Here is a 23,064-nt window from a genome sequence, read left to right as displayed (position 1 = left end):
CTTGTTTGTTTGTTTGTTTGTTTGTTTGTTTTAGAATTAAATTGCTCTTAAACTCTAAAAGCTAAGATACTCAGAAGTTTCCTAGAAGAACTTCTATTGCACTTCTAAGTGGCTTTTAGATTAGTATCTGATTTCCTCCTTGATTCTAGGTAAAGCATCTCTTATTATTTAAAATAAAAGCTTCAGAGGTTTTACACAACAGCAGAATCTTCCTATGTTCCTCTTCCAGCTGCTTTGTTACACATTTTGAAGAGTAATTGGTACTATTAAATAACAGAGATCTTCTGTCAGCAATAAGTGGTGGTGATGTGCTAAGATGGATGCAATATCATGCAAAAGGACAGTGCTGTGTGTTTGTGGCAGCCTGATGCATAGTGCACTGAGTAGACTAGTTTAAGTATCTAATACAAAACAAAGCTTCTTCTCTTCCCATAAACCTTTTTCCTGATAGTGGCTTATTATCTTGCAGCAATAGGTCCCCTCACTTCTGGAAGACAAGAACCAGTTGAAGTGGTTTCCAGCAGATGAAATCTTTATTTCTGTTGCTATTATTCCAGACAAAGATATGATTTTTCTAGCTCTGGTTTTCTGAAGGTCATAATTGCAGAAACTGCCTAGTTGCTTACCTGGGGTAAGTTCAATGAAGCTTTTCAGGAGGCTTTCTGAATGGTTGTAGGTATCCTGAAACCTTTTCTTAACGGTGTTCGCCCTTTGATATRGGGGTTGGAAGACCTCCAGGGAGTGAGGTAGAACTCAGGAGCAAGAAGTTATGGGAATCTGCCAGGTGGCTRTCATGTTGCTCCAACTGAGCTTACAGATAACTCTTGCAGAGCAGGAAATCTGTTGGGCCTTCCTCGTGCAGAAGCCTGACGTATTTCTCCTTTGGAAAAAAGCATGAAACAACTAGTGAACAACTATTTCTGAGAGGAAAAATGATGTATCAGAATTAGAAACTCACAGTGGAGTGAGGAGAAAATGGTTAAGACGTTTAAATGCTCTGCAGTTTTTATTCCTGCCCTTTTATAGCCTAAGGTAATAAAAGCAGTCATTCTTATTTTCAGTTCTTATTTTTTATATTAGGTTGATGTTAGAATGTCTGAACGTGAGAAGAAAAATGCGAAGCTSCTCCTCACGGTGAAGAAAACAAAATCAGCCAAGGCTGGTCTTCAGTTTCCTGTGGGTCGYGTCTACAGGCTGCTTAAGAGAGGGAACTATGCTGAGAGAATAGGTCCTGGTGCTGCCATCTACCTAGCTGCAGTGCTGGAGTACCTGAGTGCAGAGATCCTGGAGCTGGCGGGAAACGCTGCGCAGGAGAACAAGAAAGCCAGGATCCTGCCGCGACACATCCAGCTGGCTGTGAGAAATGATGAAGAGCTGAACAAACTCTTCTCTTGTGTGACTATTGCCCAGGGAGGGGTTATACCTTATGTTCTTCCTCAGCTTCTTCCTAAGAGGACCATATCACTGAAACCGCGCCACAAAGGTGTCCAGTCGCAGGAGTTCTAGCCACTGCCAGGCTGCTGATGCTGTGCTGGGGCAGCACTGGTTTTCTCCACAGCTCAGTCTGTATGTGCTGGCATTTCTGGTATAAATGCATGTGTGTGTATTTGTGTATATGCCTGAAAAGTTGCCAAAGAGCTGTTAGTGTGGTTTTACTATATATGCCATTTAAAAGCACAATGGGGAAGGAAGCCCAACAGAGTGTGCTCTTATGATTAAATAAATGTGCAGAAGATCTTGTCTATCTTCTCCTTTTTAAAATATCTGTTGGGTTGTTTGTGTGGGGTGTATATGCATGTGCTTTTTGTAGCAATGCAGTCATCTAAGGAAACCTGGTCTATAGTTGTTTAAAAATCTRTGTTTGTGTGTGCACAGCTGGGTTCCCCTTGATCTGTGTGTGTAAATGTTTCCTTCATCTGATGTTTGTGCCTGTGACAAGGTCTTCAGTGTGCTATCCAGTATGAGCAGATGTGTCTGAGAAACAGACTGGCCTTCCTTGTAATGGTGGTAAAGCTGACAGATCATCTTCTCTTGCATTTGGATGCGGGGGTGGGGAGGTTGTGCTGTAACTTTGAAGGTCACCTGATGTGTATGGAGCCATGAATGGTGCTGGCTCAGCTTTATGTGYTTCTATGCTCATGAAGGGCAATTTGAGGACTACAGACAGCASACACACCTCAGCAGTGTCTGAGCCTTAAACGGGTTCTAGAAACTTTTCTTATTAAAAATGAGTCCCAGTTTAACTTCTACCTGTCTGTCAATGAGAAYCTCCTTAGTTTCTCTGGGACTTGTTTCATTAGGGTCCAGCTCAAGCAAAGCTACACATTGAGAAGGCAAACCAGAAAGTCTCCTTCCCAGTGTGATCCAAAACTTGTTAGGTCCTATATCTATGGCTGCTTGAAAARCTGTCTAAGCACTAGTGGTTTTACACCCTGAATTGCAACACTGCTGGGGATAGACACTAGTGTGGATTGATTTGCTGTCCTGTAGAAGACCTTAACAGTTTCACCAGCAGMATACTACTTGAGTTCGAGAATATTATTGTAATAATGAAATAGAATGTAAGTGTAATAGTAGGTGTTTCAATTATTCCATATGTAGTAGAGAATAGGAGGGCCTAGTATCTACTAGGTTCAGATATGTTAATATAACCAGGTGAAAAAGTTACTTAGAGAATCATTTCAAGCCAGACCCTGCCAGCAGAAGGTTTGGGATCCTCTGTTTCCAGTATCTGCCTCCCGGTCAGACTTCTTGTGCCACTTCTTTTTCTGGTGTGGCTCATAGGTGTCCCCCTGGTTTCCTGAACTTGTGGGGACTGGATTCATGCCTTTGTAAAGGCAAGTGGGAGCATATAACAAAAAGAGGAGAAGCCAGGAGTGAGGAATCACAGGACTGCAGCTAGAGGACTTTTTGTATGTGAAACCCCAAACGTGCTTAAGCTGCAAACACTTACTAGCTGGGAGGGTGTGAAAAGGCAAATGGATGTCAATCTGTTGGTAAGTCTCAGTGTAACCAGCTGCTGTGAGTGCTAGAGGTGAGTGGTTTATAGTGTGGATAGTAGATGAGTATTGTTTTGAGGGCAGCTTTAAGATCAGCCATTTTTGTGTGTGTAAGCCTGTCAGCCATGGCCAGGAATCTCCAGGCTGAAATGTTGCTAACCTGTGTCATGAACCTAGCCCTCGGTCTTGGAAAGTAACAGCAGCTCCAGCCCCTTAGGGGGCTGCTGGATGTTTTTTTACAGTAGTTTCAGTCAACATCAATAATGGGAATTGCGTTTTAGAAAAAATGCTCCCTGTTCCCCATCAGGCTGATGGTTGTGTTTCGTGCTGTGTTGGCTCACAGCCTCCTGGCTCTTGTGGACCAGTAACCCCACAGCACAAGTGCCCCACCTGCCCCACRGGGTCATGCAGCTCCCACACTGTATCACTCTGCTGCACCAACRCAGCTGCTCATGGGGCCTGCTGCGAGCCAAGTTACTAAACTGACACATGTTAAAATAACTGGAGTTGAGATGTGAGCTAGTGCCTTAGCTGAGGTAGGCRAGGAGATTTGCTGAACCCTCCTATGGAAATCCTATTGAAAAGGGCGTTAGTAGGGGAGAGCTCACCCCAAGCTGCAGCCCTGCTGCTGAGAGAGCAAAGCTTAGCCTTGGCTTACGTGAGGGATTGCCCCTGGCTCAGGGAACTGCGTGAGCTTGGCTGGGATGAGCTGGCTGTGAGTGGATGCTCCTGCCTGGAGCACTGGCCTGAGACTAGGTCAGAAGAGCAGCCAGCATCTGTGGTGCTGTGCTGTCTCTCTGTCTTTATTGTCAGATAACCAATACAATATATCTTATTAAGCTCATCTAGCTCTACCAGCAAATTTATGTAGGATTAAGCGTAACTGAAGGGCAGCCAGCAAATTCAAGTCATCCTGTTGCCCCAGGAGCAGCAAGCTCAGGAAGACATGGTCTACCAGAGCTGAGTGCCTACTGTGGACTGTGGGGTCTGTAGCTCACATCTTCCAACCTATGAGGGACAAATTGGAGGTCAGTAATTCAAAGAGCTGTCTGGGAAGAGACATCACCTTTGGTAGAGACTCACCAGTGCTGCTTTGGCAAGAGGCAGCATGGAGGGGAAGGATCTGAAACCMCAGAGGGAAGGGAGCATGCCCTTAGATGAGCCAGAGATGTTGCAAGGATGACTTCCAGGCAGAGAGGGCAACTTTCTTAAGACCCTACAGCAGTCAGGAGCAGGAATCTGTTTCATGGCTAAATTAATTTCTCTGTCTGTTAAATGGTCTTTGTTCATCACATGCCAGTGGCCTTTGGCAGGAGCGGACAGAAAAGAATGAACCTGGAGACTGCTGAGAGGGGGAAGGGGCAAGTGCAGCTCTGGGAAGAGCCTTGGGGAAAGAGCATCCCTGGAGCCTGCAGGAGACCCTAGCAACTATCATACAGCTCCATGGTGGTTATGGCTGACCTATGTACACCCATGCTTCCTTAAAAAAACATCTCCTGTTCTCTCCGTGCTCACTAGCATAGCTTTTCTGTTGTATTTTTAAGTGTAAAACCCTTAGGGCATTCATTTCTGCATTTTTGTGATGCCTCAAGAAAGTTACAAAGACAGTATCAGATGCTAAGATATTAATATGGGGAAACTCTTGCTAATTCTTTCAGTACTTTTTCTTGCTGCTATAACAACTATTTTGTTTTTCTTTTAAAGATATGTGTGCTTACAATATTGTGTGCTTGGGTACTTCTTATCTTTGATAAAATTCAAATTTCAATTTAAAAACGCAATAAAATACATATTTTTGTTTTATAGCRTCTCACTAGCACTGTTCATTGCCAGGTTGTGTAATAGGTACCTAAAACAAGTACCTTGATAACATGTGCAGCGTATGGTTTGCAAAGGCTTTACTAGCAGCTAGGTGAGACCTTGCTCCTTGTTCCCCCACAGCTGGCAGTTTGACTTCTTTCTTGGTCTCTATTCCTCAGCTCTCCTTGGTGTCATAACTTGCCTGCTTCCTTGACCTCAGGGGCAAACTGCTTATTAAACACTAATGTTTATTGAATGTTTTGAGACTGTTAAGTGTTAGAAATGTGGAAAATTATTGTTTTGTTTATACAAGAAGCTCATTAGACTCCCAAACAAGGGTTATATAATGAAGCTGTGTGGGAGCGAATGGAACAATTGTTTCCAGGACTGCAGTGAAAATTGTTTACTCTCCTGCTTCATCAAACTATGTTGTGCTCTTTTTGGTGTTGGGCATAGCATCTGTGAGAATATTTTCATCAGCAATATCATGACGGGATTTTCTTAATTATTCTACTCAGAAAACAGAAAACTTAGATGAAATTTATATGCATTTGTGCAAGTGAGAGACCCGAAAGAGTCTTCATTGCATAGATTTGCAAGCAGCATCCTTTGCCAGAGTGCATGCTCTCTAAGAGAACATGCTAAGGAAGGTGCATACATGTTCTCAGATGTTTCCTGATTTGGGAGTACCTCCATGCCTCCTTGGCATCAGAATTTAGGCATCTTTCTACCTGTACCTGTAGGTGTTTTCTGAAGCTAAGCCTTCTAAGGCTTGGTTTGGCTGATGTTCTTTCTTTTGGACTCACTGCCATCACCCTCTCGGCCCAAGGAGTCAGAGCTCGTAGCTCCAAGAAAACAACCTCCTGGAGCCTGCAGGCTCTTTTAGCAGGAAGGAGCCATACCCCAGCATTTTGCTTTATGCCTCCTCCCGAATCCAGGGCTCTATCCAGCCATCAGAGGACTCATGGCAGCTGAAGGTACCCTGCAGAACCAGCACAGCAGTGGGAAAAGGCAGCTGACTTTGTTAGTCAGTGGTTAGGTAAGTCAGCAGGGATGCTGACTTCTTTTATGTCCAACCCCAATGTGATCTCAGCTTGTGGATCTGCTTCTAGGTACTGTGCCACATAGTGAAAAAATGGCAGAGTAATAGACCTACTTTCCACAGTACAGAATATAGATAAGAGAAGTGCAAGTTAGTAACCTGAAAATAGCTGTTCTTCATCTAGATCGGAGGAAAAACTTCTCTTTTTCTCCTTGCAGTATGTACTGTGTCCAGGGCACTGTTTAAACTAGAATTAATTACGTATGCAAGCAGTGATGGACTGTTTCGAGCAGTTGCAATACTTGGCTGACTTTTTTTTTGAAACTCAGCTATTGAAGAGTCTTTCAGACATGCATAGAAATTGCTGCTTGAACTGGGAAACAGACTTTTTTATGAGATCATGCCGTTACTTGATGAGGCTTAAATAACGCTTTGCTAGCTGAATTCACAAAGGAAAGCACATGCTGCTGTAAGGGAATTCAAACACAGCCCATGCGTCTGCGGAGAAAACATTAAGCATCTGTCACACATTCCAGTCCTCTTCCCTCCCCAAGTTTTAACATCCCTCCTCATTTCAAATTTAGTTTTCCTTTTCTGATCTCTTCTATCATGATTGTTGTAACTCATCAGCTAACTCACCTGGAACCTAATCCACTTCTTTGGGGTAATATATACATGTAGCCCACTCACTGGGATAAAATTCAGTAATAAACCCAGGAAGCTTTCCTCAGAGCTTCCTATTTACCAGCCTGGCAACTTCTTTGTATATGTGGCTGCATAGGTCTGATTTTCCTCTCTCTAAACCGTTATGACTTTGGTGTAATTATCTTTGGTTCAGTGGAGATAGATACATTGGTGTGAAACTAACTTGACACAYAAATTATGGCTGAGCACTTTCATTGTGCCCTAAGTTCTGGTTTCCCTCATGGATATAAATGAGTCTTTCATGAGGGAACAAATGGTACAATAATATATTATTGTAAAATAATATATTTTTAAACAACTGAGTCCTTCACTGGCATTTAATCCTGCAAATTAAAGTATTCTTCTGAGAAATCAAATGTATGCATTGGGTCTACTCCCATCTTCCAGTTGTTTCTCTGTGAAGAGTACTCTCTTCAGAAAGGCTTAGTCTTTCTTCCACTGAAATCATGGCAAAAGATCCAGAAAATAGTGAAACCTTGCCTTCTACTTTAATTGAGACTACAAATTCTGTAGTGGACCATGACAGAAATGAACGCATAAGTTTTATTCAGAAAAATTGAGGGATCTGTAAGTACTCTCYCTCCCATCCCTTGTAATCCACCAGGGCAGATCTGTTCTTTCCCTTGCTTATATCAGGCCCCCAGTGCCAGGGCAAATAGAGGAGGAAGGGCTAAAGCAGATGTTTTGAGAAATGGTGGTGGAGAACTGTGAAACAGGAGAAAGGGGCTGGCAATAGTGCTGTAAAAATAGAAAGAGAGCAGTAGAAGGTGGAGGAAAGAGTGGCATAAATGTTAGTGGGGGAATGAAAGTAAAATTTATTGTGTGAAGCAGCATTTGATGATAAAATAAAATAAAATGAAGAATAATATCCTTTGTGRCAGAGATTACTGATTCATGTTCTCTGGCTTCTCTCAGAAAGGTTATCAAGCAAGATGAATATCAGGGCAGTCTCTGGCCATTTGGGCTGTGCATTTACGCCTGCATGTGCCATTATGTACTCTACAGGACCACTGGTATTTTTCTAGACTTACTCTTCTTTCTAGTRTACTTGCTAAAAGTTAATGTAGCTCATCAAGTTTAGTACGAGCCCTAGTAGGGGCCAYCAACAGATATAATGTCTGCAACTGAAGAGCAAATAATACAGCTATGATCCTTTATTGCTGTCTCATAATACACCAGAAGAGAAATGACAGCTTTTCAGAAACATGGAGATAAAACAGTAACAAAAGTCTTTCCATTACAAGTGATACTAGTCTGAACAGTTTAGACTAGTGATACTACTCTGAACAGAAGGAATGCAGAGCCTGGTTTTACAAAGCATTTAAGTATGCCTTGAAGAATGCTTAAAGATTTACTGGAGCAGGGCTAATTGTACTGATAAATAAGGATGTGTTTTAAAAGGTGGAAAGACTCTCTTAGTTAAGTGTTAATTTAAATTTAAGGATTAATCCTCTCACTTATGGAGAACTTCATGGAAAAATCTCACTACTTCATTAAAATAATTAATATTGCTGTTTATTCTAGACATAGTGATTGGGAATGCATTCAGACAAGTACCCAGATCGCCAACTTTTGGCTTCCCCAAGAAGGAAGGAGGACTATTTTTTTATCAGATTGATTAATAGTCAATCTTTAAGATTTCAAAGTTATTTCTGAATAGAAATTAACTGGGTATTATAGCATACCTTTGAGACTAGTAAGTAACCATACCCTTCTTTCACAAATGGGGAAGTAAGTCAGGCCATAGGTGCTGTTTCTGCAGTGGTCATGCTTAGCTTTACACATGTGCATAAACCCCCGACCAATAAAGCATTTGTAAGTAAGGAAGTCATACACTTAACCAGTTCACTGAAACAAGGTTATGGGTATAAATCACGAAGGCCAGAACTAGCACTCAAACATCCAGTTTCCAGTTTTGTTCACTAACTATTCAGGTGCCTTACTCCTTTCATTTTTTGGATGTTCTCTTAAGAAAATACAGTTTCTGGCATCATGCTGCTTGCTTGCTTGTTTTTATGTCCTCATCTATTAACTTCTGAATCTGCTGACCAGTTCTAGGCAAACACGATGGAGTGTCGAAACCATGATTTCGTGGTATAGTTTCAGGGAAATAGGCAACTGGGTAAAAGAAAGGGACCCTATGAGTGCCCTGACTGAAGCACAGTATGAAAAGCTACAGCATGAAAATATGCTAACAGAATGATAATAAATACTGTCTTTTGTTAAACACAATATAGGAGATCCTCCTTGAAGCACAAATCTGTAAGAAAGAACTTCACTGGTCTTGCTGAACATGAATATACATGCTCATTTACCTTTTTTTCAAATAAGACATCAATTGGGCAGTAGTCTTGCAAGTGACTAGCTCTTTCCTATCCCAGGTTACAGATTTCAGCTYATGTATAGGCACCTGTAGCTGAGGCTGGTACGTGGCTTAGCTGTAAAGCAGAGCAATGAAAAATTTCAAAACACAGCACCTCTGGCAGCGCTCCTGTCACCGGTGCTGCAGAACACGTTTATCTTGATGTAGCGTTACTTTCTTAACTCAATTGTGGTATGGCACAATTGTCTGCCAAGGAAAATAGATGTTTTCAATAACACCCATTAGAAAATGTGTGTACACAGTACTCCACAATTCAGTGAAGGTGTGGGCAGCTGGAAAGCATGGAAATGAAATGATGCCTGGAAAAGCTCTTTTCCTTTTACCTCTCTAGAGGACTGATCTTGGTGATGGATGTATCAGTTTCGTAGAGTGCCTGCAGCTCGGTCTGCGCTGAGATTTGTGTGTTTCTAAGTTTGCCCTTCTGCATCCCCCCGTTCTTTTTAAGGAAAAGAAACGTCCCGTATTTTGGCCTCACGTAGCTCTATCCAGGCAAGTACAAAAGATGCATAACGTCTTAGCTCATTCGTTACTCGAGTTAGGAGCAAAACAAGCGCAGCGCGGCGGCGGCGGCCACTGCACGGCGGTGATGTGTCACCGGCGCCCGCCGCGGGCCGGGCGGGTTCCCGAGCGCCTCCGGTTTGTACCCACAAATCCGGTAGCAGCATTGCCCTCTGCTGAGCAGTCCCAGTACTGCCGAGCCAACCCGTTTTCCTGAAAGACAAAACGCGTGCCCTGTTTTGGTGCTCCRGCAGTTACTAAAAGTAACGATTTTTCGTTATCTTTGTGCTCGCTAAATACACATAGTCAAGTCGCTGTGGAGCTTAAGGAGAAAACGTGATATAAGGCTACAAAGTTGTAAAGAAAGGCTAAACTTCTTTTTCTGGTGTTTATTTACACAACGCACCATAGTCTGAGGTCTAGTCCATGGGCATTTCATACTATCCATCAGGATGTTTGGCTATAGAAAGTCCTTTTACTCCAGAGTCATGAGAGCAAACGTGAACTGGGATCCTGCACCGAATTAGACTCATATATTTTGTTACTCTTGTGATGGTTCACACATCCTTGGTGCTGTGATGCCAGCTCATGCATGTTCTGTTTTTTTTTTTTTTTTAAGAAATCATGGTTTATATTTAGATTTGTTATATTCTTCTGTTGTAAGATTAGGCAGCTGTACTCCAGTGACATTTAGTTATGTGTGTGCCTCCCTGTCATGTTATAATTCAACAGGCAATATCTGAATTGCTGTATAGAAAAACCTGAGCACAGAAGCTTTGTGGTAAAGATGTTCAAAACTTTTTCTTTCAAGTTTGCAGTCTGTTCTTCTTCAGACTTTCACTGTTGATTTCTCAGCAGGTTTAAGGGTGGTAGATAGATGGCATTTGGTGTATGAAGTTCTTTCCTCTAGAAAAAATTTAAATTTTTAAGTGATGACTAATAACTGGTCACAGTTATGAAGTCAGTCATATTTTTACCTCTTTACTATGGAAAAAGTAGATCCAGAAACAGCTACAGAAGCAGAGTTGATGGCTGCTTTCAGCTGTTCAGTAGAATGTCTATTGTGCCACTTATATCCGTCACTGATGGATATCAAAGTGATAGACGTATGGATTAAGATCAGTTTATACATGCTCAGTGGTCCAGCCACGTCAAGCATTTGCTTTTGCCGTATTTAATAAGATAAGAGGCTGCAATTGCAATGCATGAGTTACCTGAAACGGGCAAGCAAGATAAGTCTTTAGAGCAGTCTACATATGAGCATCTATCTCAGCTGCCAGTAGAGACTCTGCAGTCATGGTTTTAGTCTAACACCCCAGCAAAGGAGTCAACATTTTCTTGTGGTATTTAGAAAAATGAGCATATCCACCTCGTAGCAGGAGTTCACTCTGCAGTCTCACATGCAGTAGTAAAGCTGGAAGAGGAAACCAGCAGCTTTTGGCCTGCCTGTCAAGAAGTTGCATAACTTCTGCTGAATTGACTGTGTTAAGCAAATGGCTTTAAATCTACAGAAGGCAGATTTAAATTGCTGCAGCTACTTCTGTCACATCACCTGCTGAGGATCATGGAGATGAGACAAGCAGTCAGCTGCTGCGTTTTTAGTTCCCAGATGGTATTTTGTGTCATGCATACATGACTATTATGTCACTGGCCATTGGTTAGTCCACATTGCCCTTCACCTGAGTGCCTTTCTGGGGTTGTCAAAGGACTCTGGTTTGTGTATAGTTCGAGTCCACACATCACAAACCAGCTTTTCCTTTTTTTTCTGTAACCCATATGTTTCCTTTTCCGTGTTGGAGTATTTTCTCTCATCATACATAAGCGTTCCAGAAGACACTGACCTTCCCAGAGCTTCCCTGTAGCTCTGGAGAAGTACAACATTAGTGAGATACCATTTGTCAGAGTTGTTTGTAACATGAGATAAAAATAAGTAAAGTATAAGTGCTGAGCTCTTTAAGATCAAAGCTACTTCTCCAGAAGCAGCCAGAGCAAAACACACTAGCTATTCAAGAAAATAATGCTATTACTCTTTCTGTAAATGAAACATAATTAGGAATAAACCTTTCACCATAATGTGACACTGAAGAGAAAAATGCTGCTTGTACTTATTTCAGACTTTTGTAACTTAGAGTCCAAGCCCGGTTTCTGTCTTTCTTGAGAATTATATCACCAAGAAAAGATAATTGTGCCTATAAATCTTCTTTCTCCTTAGTGTCAGATATACTGTGAATCTTTCCTCATTTTAAGCTTATCGCTTCTGGGCAGCAACTTCCATGGGCATTGTTCCTCTCCTTTTCACCCCAACCTTTAAAACACAAATGAAGGATTTTATCATTCCTCTCTTCAAACTCTTCCTTGCCTTGCTAACCAACCTCACTTCATTCAGTCTACCACCTTTCCTTAACTTTTGCTTTTCCTTTCTGCTGGGCTCTCTCCTGTAGGTCCCTCTCTTTCTTCTTCAGTGCTACTCTGTATGTGAAGTCTTCCCTGTAATGAATAGAGTGTGGTGCCTCCCATGTCATAGTCTTTACAGCTTTTTATTCATTCCCATTATATCTCTCTGTTTTCCCCAATGCCATGTTGTTTGACTATCTGCAGCTACCCAGCCCCTCTTCTGCAAAGCTGCAGTTGATTACTCTTCAGTATCTTACCCCCGTGCTTAGTGACAAGTACATATTTTTTCCAGATGTATCTTTGCCCAGACCCTTCTATATGCTAACCTTGCCTTCCAGTGCTTGCAGTCCCACTCAGCTTGCTGCTGCCTGTAGGTTTAGTACGGGTGTTCCTGCTGTGGGAGCCAATGCTAGCAGAGCCGACAGGACCTCACGTGGTAAATTTTGCCAAGGAAGCTCCAGTAAAAAATTAATGCTATCGATTGCTTTAGTTCTCCTCCAACCAGTTCACAGCTTCAGTTCAGCGAAGTCCTTCTTTGCTGCTAAAGGGTCAATCCTGCATCCTTTCAGCAAAAAAAATGTGCACCTAGCCTGCAAGTCCTACCTGACTCAAGGCTATGGGGGAAGGTCTGTATGGTGTAATTCACCTGCACATGAAAAGGGCACTCAGGTTTCTTCTCTGCTCCATGCACTGCTCCTTTGTGGGCAGTGTCTCCCACCAGTGGATGCATCTCCAGGCTCTTCACCTCATGCTCTGCTGAGTAATGCTTTGTAGAAGGGGCTGGTTCTGACAGTCCAGGCTTTTAACGCAGGAGGTCCTGAGCCAGTTGGAAGTGATTTTCAAGGTAAATTACGCAGCATGAAGTTGTGTGCTCCTCAGCATGCCTTCCTTCCCTAGAGCCGGCAGAACTGTCTCTGAATGGATACTCTAAGCTCTGGCAACTAGTCCCTGGAGTTGAATAAGTCTTATAAAAACAAATTCCCCTTTGTGGTTTAAATATATTGCCTCTCGGTGTAATTGAATCTCTCTCGTTGCTCCTTTTCATTACAAGCGAATGGGTAAGCATTAGATTTACTCTTCTAAGCACACTGATTACTTTGTATACCCTGTCACGTCCATTTTTGTTTGTCTCTCCTCTTGCTGGCACTGGGAGCAGAGCTGTCAATCCATTTTCTCGTAGAAAGTTTTTCTGTACTTCTAATTGTTGTTGTCACGTGTATGTGGGCGCCTGTCAGATCTTTGCTATGGATTTTGAAGTGGGATGTTCAGAAGAAGATTCAGGTCAAGCATGACCTTTACATTTCAATATTATTACTCTCTCCTGTTCTTCAGGTGACATTTCTGGTTTTGATTGTTACTCCAGTGAGGAAAGGTTTCCACTGAGCAGTGAACAAAACTGCCCTGTGCATTTTCCAGAGAAGCTGCAATTACTGCAGAAACATAGCTGAAGAATCTGAGTTATTTCCTCACTTGATAATTACCACATGTTCATCAGTTTTATTTAACAGATTTTGAGGCCAAAAGGAATCTATAAATATTGTTCTTGAAACCTGTTGTGGATGGAGAGAGCCACTGTCCACTGTGGGAGCACAGCAGGAGTTGCCCACAGTGCAGTACTCATGTGGACCCGAGCAAAACTTCCTGCTGTGTCCTCTGATGTGACAACATTGCTGTGCTTTTGTATCATTATCTTGTATTTATTTGCACTACCACAGTGCACCCCCACTACTTGTGTTTGGCGTAGCTGTTTCTTCCAGAAGGGCATCCCAGCTGGCTTCGAATACTGTAAGTGATGGAGAAGTCAGCCCTCTCTTTGGTAGCTTTTCCACTGACTAATCACTTCCACTGACCTTTTACAGCAGTGATCAATGGCAACAATGTGGCTCTGCTAACTTACAGGTCTTAACTGCCCTGAGCAGCCTCCCTGGGATCCCTACCCATGCACCCTCTGCCCATGGCCCAGGAGCTCCAACCAAGCCCCAGCCTGGGCCATCAGCCATGGCCTGACCCTGCTCAGATGCTGTGGGACTATGCTGTGGTTGGCATGGGCACTGCTTCTCTTGGGGTCACTCACAGCTCATCCGCCTTGGTGGAGCAGCCCTACTCACGCTGCTCGCTGACAAACAGCAGTGACACTGCTGGCACAGGTGCTCCTCTTGTTCCAGTCAGCCACTGCAGGAGAACAAACCCCAGACACCAACCTAAACCCCACTTCACACAAACACGCACCAAGAGAACCATTTTTGGTAGTTTAGCCTTGTAAATGTCATGTCAGGAGTCTGACAGACTTGAGCACCAAGGGAGCGGGGGGAATGCCTGGCCCTGGACAAGGAAAAGCAGGCTTGCTTCCTGCACCAGGCTCTAAGCCCAAGTTTTGCTTAGTTATATCAGGAAACTGTGCCTGTAGCATGACCAGCCATGGTGCTGGCACTGCTGAGAGGGTGGTGAATGATGGCATGATGCAAAAATGACAGTCTTTTTTTTTTTTTTTTTTTTTTTTTAAAGACAGATGAGTTCCTGCTTCTGTTTCATGCAGATCAGTGCCAGCCTAACTGAGATGTGCCAAGTCACGGTATAGGACTGAGCAACCAAGGAGGAAAGTGGGATAAGAAGAAGGGCTTGAGCAAGTACTGGGGAACTGCAACCTGGCATGACTCCACCAGACAGGCTTCCTATGCCAGACCTGAGTTTTTATTGTAATAATAGCCCTTCCTCCTCCTAAGAAAGTAGCTGCTTAATGCCTTGTGTTTTCTTCCCATAAATGTCTCCACTTACTGAAAACAAACCACTCTACTCCCTATGGTGCAAATACCAATGGCTGCACCACAGGTTTGAATTCATTTCAGTGGAAGGTGTAGATGCTCAGATCATCTCTCATGATTCATTTCTGCTTTATGACATCCAGGAAGGCAAGACTGAAAGAATACTTCATCTCATCAAATAGTGCCAGTATGTAACAGAGGTACTTGATCCACTCCCTTCAGAGTTCTTTGGATTCACCATACTCAATGCCTTTTTTATTCAAATTAATTATTCAAAATAAGAATTCATTAAAATATCCATGATAATTTCAATACCTTATCACACTATTTGAGATGTATATTCTGAAAGCCCGGGAAAAGATATTATCTTGTGAAATGGGCAGGCTTGTTATCATGACCCTATTAAAGAGGAAATCATAAATGGAAAATGCACCATTGGAAGTACTAAAAAGTTACCTATATTCATTTGAATGATTTCATTTGAACACATTTGGAACCAGACATTGGTATATTACAGCCCAATGAAATCTAGTACCTGCTACAACAAAAAAGGACAACAAAAAGAATTAATGATTGCAAATTTATTACGTGGAACAGTAAATTCCAGACAACCGAGTCACATAATAGACAAACTGTCCAACAGGAAATTTCTTTTCTTTATATGAAGCAAGTCGTCAGCCTGGTAAGCGGACCCACGCACTTCATACTCTGTGATATTCTGAAACAAACAGATGCAATGACATACTTTATGTTAAAGGTCTGGATCTGAATGTGATGCTGTATTCAGTGTGGTCACTCCCAAAGGTAGAAACGGAAGTTTGAAATTCTAGCTCCAGCAGGTTAAAATAGGTGAAATTTTGAAAGTTTGAGTAAGTGCCCAGATTTGTTATTTGTACTCGCACGTGAATCCTTACTCCTCACACAGCTCTCCTCTCTCCACCATGCCCTGCCTCACTGTGCTTCTTTTTAGGGGGCTGAAGGCCCAGTTTTCACCTTGCAGCCCAGTTACCTTAGGGCACTGAGCTGTGGATAAAATTTATGGCTATATGTAAGACGAGCATCATTATACGCTAATAGTTTCCATGTTAGCACTTAAACAAGATTTAACATAGTAATTCTGATGTCACCAGAGTACTTCAGACAGAGCATTTGGGTGCGAATTTGCTCTAATTGTTGCTGAAGTGTTTTGCTGAAAAGCTATAGGCACATTCTGTCTGTTTGGCTTCTTTTGGGGGCTGTCAGCTCATGCTTCTGGTTACTCAGAGTAACAGATTTGGTAACATTAGAGACCAGTGGGTTCATCTGTTCTGTATATACCATCCCATGCAGCACCCAACCACTTTTCATACTAGTTATGAAACATTTCATACACATATGTGGGCCTAAATAACATCCTGGCTCAGACCAAAGATCCATATACTTGCACATCTTCCTTTTGGCAGTGGGAAATGATGGATGCCCAAGGCACAGCCTAAGACCATGGCGAACACGTTGTGATGCTGCTCCACACTACTTTCCCAGTTTCTGGTTCCTGTCCTTCTAAAATGGTTTAATCTTGAACATACAGCAAATATGGTCTTTACTTGTCAGTTTTCCATACAAAGTTTCTTTGCTATCCTTCTGTCCTCTCCCAAAAAGCAACCCTTCCAGTTGGCCATCAAAGCAATTCTGATGTTGCAGATAGGAAAGGATATATTTTTTATTATTATTTTGAGAGTTCTGAATAACTGAAAGAAGAGAGACTGAAAGAGGGGACACATGCATGGACTGCCTTCTCTGTTTTCCCGTTAAAGTTCACCAAGACCTTAAACAGATCCTTATTATCAGCACTCACTGTCCTCCTTCCTTGCACCTCCACCCTTGCTCTTTATAGTCAGTATTTATGCAAAACAAGGTCTTAATCCTGATGTGACCATGACTCCCATCTGCATGCAGAGATCTATGTTAGTGGCTTCTCATGCAGCATTAGGGGACTGTACATCTCTAGGAACAGAGATGAGATAACATACTTATCACCGTTAAGGGTCTGGTAAGTTTTTGTACTCCAAGGACAATTTAGACACTTTGGAAAAAAGGATTATTTTAAAACTTTACCATTTCTAGCCCATCTTCATCATTCTGTAGAGGATGAAAGCTCTTCCTTAGTGCACCTCTTTGGAGGAACAAATAAAAGACATGCCTTTTGCTGAAAACGTACCCTGTAAGCCTCCTAGCATGAAAGACAGCACCTCTGCCCAAACTGCTCTCAGTGACCATATAAAATATCCATAAGGGAATCTAGCTTTGTAACATAATACAGCTCTGTCACCCTTTCTGTCCCAAGGATCACTATTACTGTCAAAACAAAACAAATTCTTGCCTCTTTTGGATGCCCTACTCACCACTGCCTTCGATAGTTCTTCCATTTCGAGGCTGGAAAATATAATTAGATGGTCATACAGAGGTACTGGACATTAGATTCATAAACACACCAAAATACATCGCCTGTCATGGAGATAGCGGATGTAACAAGGACGCAGCAAGATTTCCAACAAGGGTACAATATGTTAAACACCAGGGGGATCCATGCAGGATGGGTTTTGCTTTTGAATCTAGGAAATCTTTGCACAACCTCTGACCTAATAGCTAAACAATCTGACTTTAATTATCCTTATTAAAGATCTTGATCCCAATTCATCAAAGTCCTAAGCAGAAGCTTAAAAAGGAGCATATAAATGCCATGACTGAAAGTACTTGCCGAGACATGTTTGAAATTGAACTAAAATTTAAATGACAGATGAKCTAGGACTCTGGTTATCTGTCAGGACCTCATTTAAAAAAAAATTTTKTTGATGTGCTGAAGATGTTAATAAAAATTAGTTTGGTCTTAATCACATACTGCATCAATGCAGGCATATCCTGCATTAGAACCTGCCACAGTTCAGCAAGCCAATGGGTGAAAATTCAACCAAGATGATGTCCATAATTTTGCTTTGGCAAAATTCATCCTGTTATACAGTGCATCGTTTCTGACTAACCAACCAGACCTATCAGACCATGTTAACACTCAGTTCACGTATATTTTTTATCTGGTGAATTTAATACCTGTGCATGTTGACAGTCTCAGAGATACAAGCCACATGCTACTTCCTATCTTTCAATGGTCTGGCTCAAGATACCACATTTGCAGAGTTATCTCTCCAAAAGAAAAATGTTTAATCCATTAGTACTCCACATCTCATTATCTCATGGTCTTTTATTTGAACCAGAGGTTTCTAAGCAATGGCTCCCAATGCTTTCAAGTGAGGGATGTTTAGCATCTATTTAAAACAGGGGCAGCAAGACACAGCCTTACTTGTGAAGGTAAACAGTTGTTCATATACAGATACATAATATTGTCTGTTATTCAGAATTTTAAAAGGAAAAGATTCAGATACCCTGAAAAGGAAAAAGGGCCGTCCCAGAATCCCATGACTGTCCTGTAAAACAAAACACAAACCATTAATGAAATATTTTAAACTCAATTGCATAGATCTGTTGACAAGTTCCAGTGTCATTCCGTAAGAATATTAGTAATTGCCTTTTTGGCAGCATGCAAACAACTAGATGTTGCTAGTCCTCAATGCCCATTCATCTGGAATGCTGAYTAAAAATCAATACCCAAAAGGTATCAATTGTCAAGATTGTCAAGAACTTTCCTTTCTATGTAGTGTAAATATACTAAATTTCCATAATTCAAGATTCATGGGCTTTAGAAAATGTATAAAAGGAAGCTTTACACATGGCGGATTGCTTTGCAGAAGCAAGGTCCATACAGCTCTCTTCTCCACCATTTCAAAAAAAGGAGCTGACTAAAATAGGGGAAGGACCATGCTCCTCTGCCCACTGCCACTTGCCTGGCATTACATTCACATACCTTCTTTGTAAACTCTGCTGCAACAATTTGTGATTCCTGCAAGGTGGCAGAGTATATTAATCAAGATGCTGTCATTTTTTTTGGTTTGTTACAATATTCCTCTACCACTGGTTAATCCATGCAAGAAAAGAGAGTAGTATATATATCACAGACAACTATGAGAACAGCAGCAGCAAATGGACCTGTTTAAAGGCTTATTTTAAATCCTGCTTTAACCAGCTTAGCTCCTCGTTCCTCATGCTTTCATTGCCGTAAAGCAATGCGCAGYCGTGCTCTGGAGGACGAAGCAGAGCTCAGGCTGAGGAGAGCGCACAGAAGCATCATCCATCAGGTCTGAGTYATACTGATGGCACTTCTCTTGGTAAAACGTGGCTGCTCCCCACCTTTCAGATTGCCCTTGCATTTTAAACCGGTCAYGACCACTGCTCCTAAGCTCTGCCCATGCCATGTGCATTCTCCARGGAATTGCTCATTTGCCTACTCAGGAACAGAAACTTTCGCCATGATTTGCGGGGAGCAGGCCGAGCTCAGTGTCTAGGAAAGCCCTGAGCCTGCGGTGCGATACACCCGAGCAGCTCCTGCAAGGCTCGGGAGCCCCTCGGCTCATGGCACARCTACCCTGTGCTGCCTGCACCTGGCCTGGCCCTGGCAGGAGAGCCCTGGGAGCTGCCGCAGCAGGCACACCAGCAAATGGGTTTCCTTATCTGGGACGGGCTTGAAAACTGGTACGTGTAATGAGCAAGGATGTGAAGACAGAGGGGCAGAACATGGGCAAAGGATGTGGATGGGAAGCTGGAGAGAAGGAATACAAAAAGAAAGAAGGMGCGAGTAAGGATTCAGGTTATGAGACAGAGGTGACTGTAATGTAGCTGAATTTAGATACTTAGTTCCTTTTGATGCCTCTAAAAGCATCATCCAGAAGATTTACCAAAAGATTAGAAATTGAAAATAAATATTCTATTTAGTTCTCTCAAAAGATTAAGGCGTTCCCCAGATGGTGTTCAAGTCCTATTAATGCCAAAGTTCTGGTTGACTTTGACTTTCATGGTGATAAGGCATCATTCTCCTCATTGAAACACAATCTACCTTCTCTAATTTATAACTCTGATTCAATCAAAAWTTTTAAAAAAGAATTCACATATACAGAATCATGTAGAAAGCTCAAGTCCAGCTGAAATCAGTAGTATATCATATCTGTTTCGTTGGTAGCACTATGTATATAGACTCATGTTTGCAGTGTGTTCCCAAGATTCCTTGTGGGCTGAGGAAGTGTAACTTTGTGTTATAACAGATTGGAACAGCTGGGCAAAAATCAGCATTTTTGCATATCTCTTTTTCCACACCCCACATTTAGATTTGATCTACCATTTAATCAGAACACGCCTGGAAATCCTACCATAAGTGACTATCCAGCAAATATTAGTCTTGTCTCTTGAAGGGATACTTCATGAGAGCCAGCTCCCAACCTGGAGGACTCATAGCACAGGGTGAATTTTTGGCAAAATCAGTAACTACACTACTGACTAGGAATAAGGCTCCACTCAAAGTTACTGGATGATTWTGGATGTTCCCTAATTAGCTAAGCTGTAGAAGCAGAGGGGTCARAATTGAACTGAACACACTTACTAGATATTTGAGATTGAACTGCTAGGATTTTTTGTATAATGAACTTCAGTACTGTAGAGTTTTCTAGCTATTTTAGCAAAATATGCTTGAAATTATAACAAGCTAAAGACRCTGGCAAGAAGAGATAATGAAATACATTTCAAAATAGCTTCTATTATTGTCTTGAAGGCTTTCCTTGTGATTTGAGAAAACAGAGGATTCAAAAGCTCTACAACTGYACTGGCCTTTTCAGCAGAGGAGAATCATACCTAAGAAAATCAATGTGCCTTTTATTGGAAAGGTTCTTGATTATCTGATGATGATAGGAAAGTGCTGAACAGCAAAACTGAAATCAGCCCAGGTCCTAATGTGACTGATGAAGGGGGRAGAGTCTCCAATATCTTGCAGACTTAAGCTTTTAGTTCTGAACCTAAGCACGAATGGAGTACTAAAACCAGTAAAGCAACTTGCATACTTTTATGTTCAGCATGATCTTAGGTACTCTGTTGAACCAATATTGTGTATACTGTTAGCATATTTAATCCTGCATTATTCAAAAGTGAGGGTTAGGTTAAAATACTGACCCCAGYTGTAAGTGGATACGCTGCTTCCTGAGCTCTGAATTGGTGAAATAAAAATGATACAAGAACAGCAATTTGATATATAATGTAATAGTGTTAATGCAAACATGCAAACTACCAATGAGAATAAATCTTTCATATACTTCCTGGTTATTCTCCTAGGCTTTCTAAACCATGGTGGTATTAAATTATACTCTATCATTYTGAGAAAAATGTTAGGAAGTTGGTTCTGAGGGTCTGTTTTCTAAGTTTAAGGAGGGGATGCTGTTAAGTAAGAGAAACAATTACACCTTACCTCATTTGTATGCATGCTGTTAAATATGGAATAACAAAGATCCAAAACAGTACTGGAGATCTGAAAAATCAAACAGTAYTTTAATACACATCTGTTGATAGGRTGTGATGTACATGGTTTTATAGAAAACAGGCCTGATTCCAATCTCAGCACAAGTTAAATTGAGCATGTTCCCACTAAAAGCGCTGACAGCAGGAAAAAGACTTACTGAAGCTGTTATGAGATGAATAAYCAGAATTTCCTATGAGGAAAATAGATATAATATCAATAATGTTGTCAATATAGTCTTGTGAGGTAAAGAGACTTTAATCTGTCTCTTATATTTAAAATACATTTTCCTGTGCTATGTGTTTTAGAAATAGGTGRGGGTTTTGACATATTTTACCTACACTCACTTTCATCTATAATCACCTCAACCAATCAGTACTATAATATAAGCACTTATAACCATACAYTGAAATAAATAACATGTCAAAAGTTGCTCACTCTGTATTTGACTCAGAACCCACTATGTTTCACAGGGGTGACTTTATCACTTCCAAAGAACTGGAAATAATGTCCCTGCTGTACATTTTTAAACACAGTGTATCTGGTCAGGAACGTTTTCCATGTAGYGTATTAAGATCAGTATGGTCAAGTCATAAACTGGTAGGATAAGTGGTCAAGTGCTGGATCTGCGCTAAAGTCAATTACAAGAGCTCTGATGATAGTTTTTATGTCAGGACTCCAAAARAGCAATGGAAAAAGGATGGTTAAACTGGCACTTCCCGAAAAGAGGAGCAAGTCCCACACTCACTTCCACAGGATGAGGATTTGCTTATGTAACTGATCACAGTGGACAAGAAATAGCCACAGCTTCAAAGGCAGTAAAACTTAAGACACCTGAACAACTGGCTCTGGGAACTACTTTCCACCAATCTTGATTTACAAAACTGAAATATTTCAAGGGAAAAAAAAGAAAGCATAAAATGCTCAACATTTCATAAGAACTGCTGCCCCTACAGAGCTTTTCTCTACCTTTCATGAAAATGACCCTTGGGCTTGCTGTTGAATGCAGTGGGGCTGCTCGGAGTTGCTCAGTTGCCTAAACTGAGTAAACTGCAAGCTATGGGCTCATTTCATGGAAATGAGCCGTAAAGCCTTCCGCTGGCTCCGCTYCCTTCCAGGCACCCTGCAGAAAACCCACCCACCCACCGAGAGCACCGTGCAGCAGCAGGGACGCAGGCAGGATCCTGCCTCCGACTCCCCCGTTACTTTTCCCTCTGGGGCCAGCCACCCCGGTGGGGGGAAGAAGAGCCCGTTTTTTTTTGCCCGAGGGCTGTGCTGGCTCTGCAGGGAGGACAGTGCCCATGCCAGGGAGCTTGTGGCGTTCCCAGGGCGGCCAGCCGTGCAGAGGGGTTCTGGGCACGGGCGGCAGCCGAAGCCGGTGGGCAGCGCCGAGCGCGCTGGGAGAGGCCCTGCTGACCAAGCACGCCGCGCCGTCGGTTTACCTGCGGTTGATTAGACAGTTCCATCCACTGACTGAAACACAGCGCCAGTTGCTTAAAAAGGCAAATAAAAAGGCAAAGATTAGGCGTTAAGAGTGGGGTTTCGTACCTTGGGATCGCTCAGTTATTGGCTTCYGCTAGCCCCGGCGTCCCGTCCTGCATGCGGCTGGGCATCGTGCTGCCGTGTGCATACAGGCAGCAACGGGGCTCAGCCTCCACTGTCGTGTCCACCCACCCAGGGATTTCCAACTTATTTCCCTCCTATGGGCACATCTCATTTCCCAGCTTCTCTGGCCAGTTGGRAGCGGACGGCTCTGCCCTGCACTCTGAACACGCGTTGCCTTCAGGACGGCCGGGAAAASGAGAAGGGAAAGCAGAAGAARGAGAAGAAAAGACATACCTGACTTTTGGGGAGGTCCGCGCCGTCCAAGTGGCGGGAGCGCGGCTGGGGGAACCCTGCAGGGGACACAGGCGGGCTGTGCCGAGATGCAGACGGGCGCCCGCGGAGCCCGCAGCCGACGGGGCGGGCGCCGCTCGGGCGGAGACACCGCTTTGGAAGGATTTGGGGATGCTTTTCCTCCCCCCCCGCCCCGTCTAGCGGAGGGCCGGCCGTACCTG

The 23,064-nt window shown here is 42.6% G+C and overlaps 2 protein-coding genes across 2 annotated transcripts in view; one reads left to right on the top strand and one right to left on the bottom strand.

The window, feature by feature from the left end:
* Positions 1-1,092: 1,092 nt before the first annotated feature.
* On the top strand, positions 1,093-1,506 carry LOC146586346 (histone H2A-like). Its single transcript, XM_085321607.1, has one exon. The coding sequence runs from the start codon at positions 1,093-1,095 to the stop codon at positions 1,504-1,506; it is 414 nt and encodes a 137-aa protein (XP_085177733.1).
* Positions 1,507-15,275: 13,769 nt separating this feature from the next.
* The window catches only part of NMS (neuromedin S), a 10,592-nt gene continuing 2,803 nt past the window's right edge, over positions 15,276-23,064 (bottom strand). The window contains exons 2-7 of the mRNA XM_085321606.1: positions 22,847-22,902; positions 22,450-22,500; positions 20,960-21,019; positions 18,000-18,041; positions 16,965-16,995; positions 15,276-15,301 (exon numbers count right to left, since the gene is read on the bottom strand). Of these exons, the coding sequence (XP_085177732.1) occupies positions 15,285-15,301; positions 16,965-16,995; positions 18,000-18,041; positions 20,960-21,019; positions 22,450-22,500; positions 22,847-22,902 (257 nt within the window). The 3' untranslated portion in view covers positions 15,276-15,284. The remainder of the gene's footprint in view (positions 15,302-16,964; positions 16,996-17,999; positions 18,042-20,959; positions 21,020-22,449; positions 22,501-22,846; positions 22,903-23,064) is intronic.

The sequence above is a fragment of the Rhea americana genome, unplaced genomic scaffold (genome assembly GCF_003343005.1).
Source record: "Rhea americana isolate MKP2758 unplaced genomic scaffold, rheAme1 scaffold_7, whole genome shotgun sequence".
In the NCBI taxonomy this organism is placed as follows: domain Eukaryota; kingdom Metazoa; phylum Chordata; class Aves; order Rheiformes; family Rheidae; genus Rhea; species Rhea americana.
Note: the sequence above shows the minus strand (reverse complement) of the source record. Positions and strands in the feature narration are given on the sequence as shown.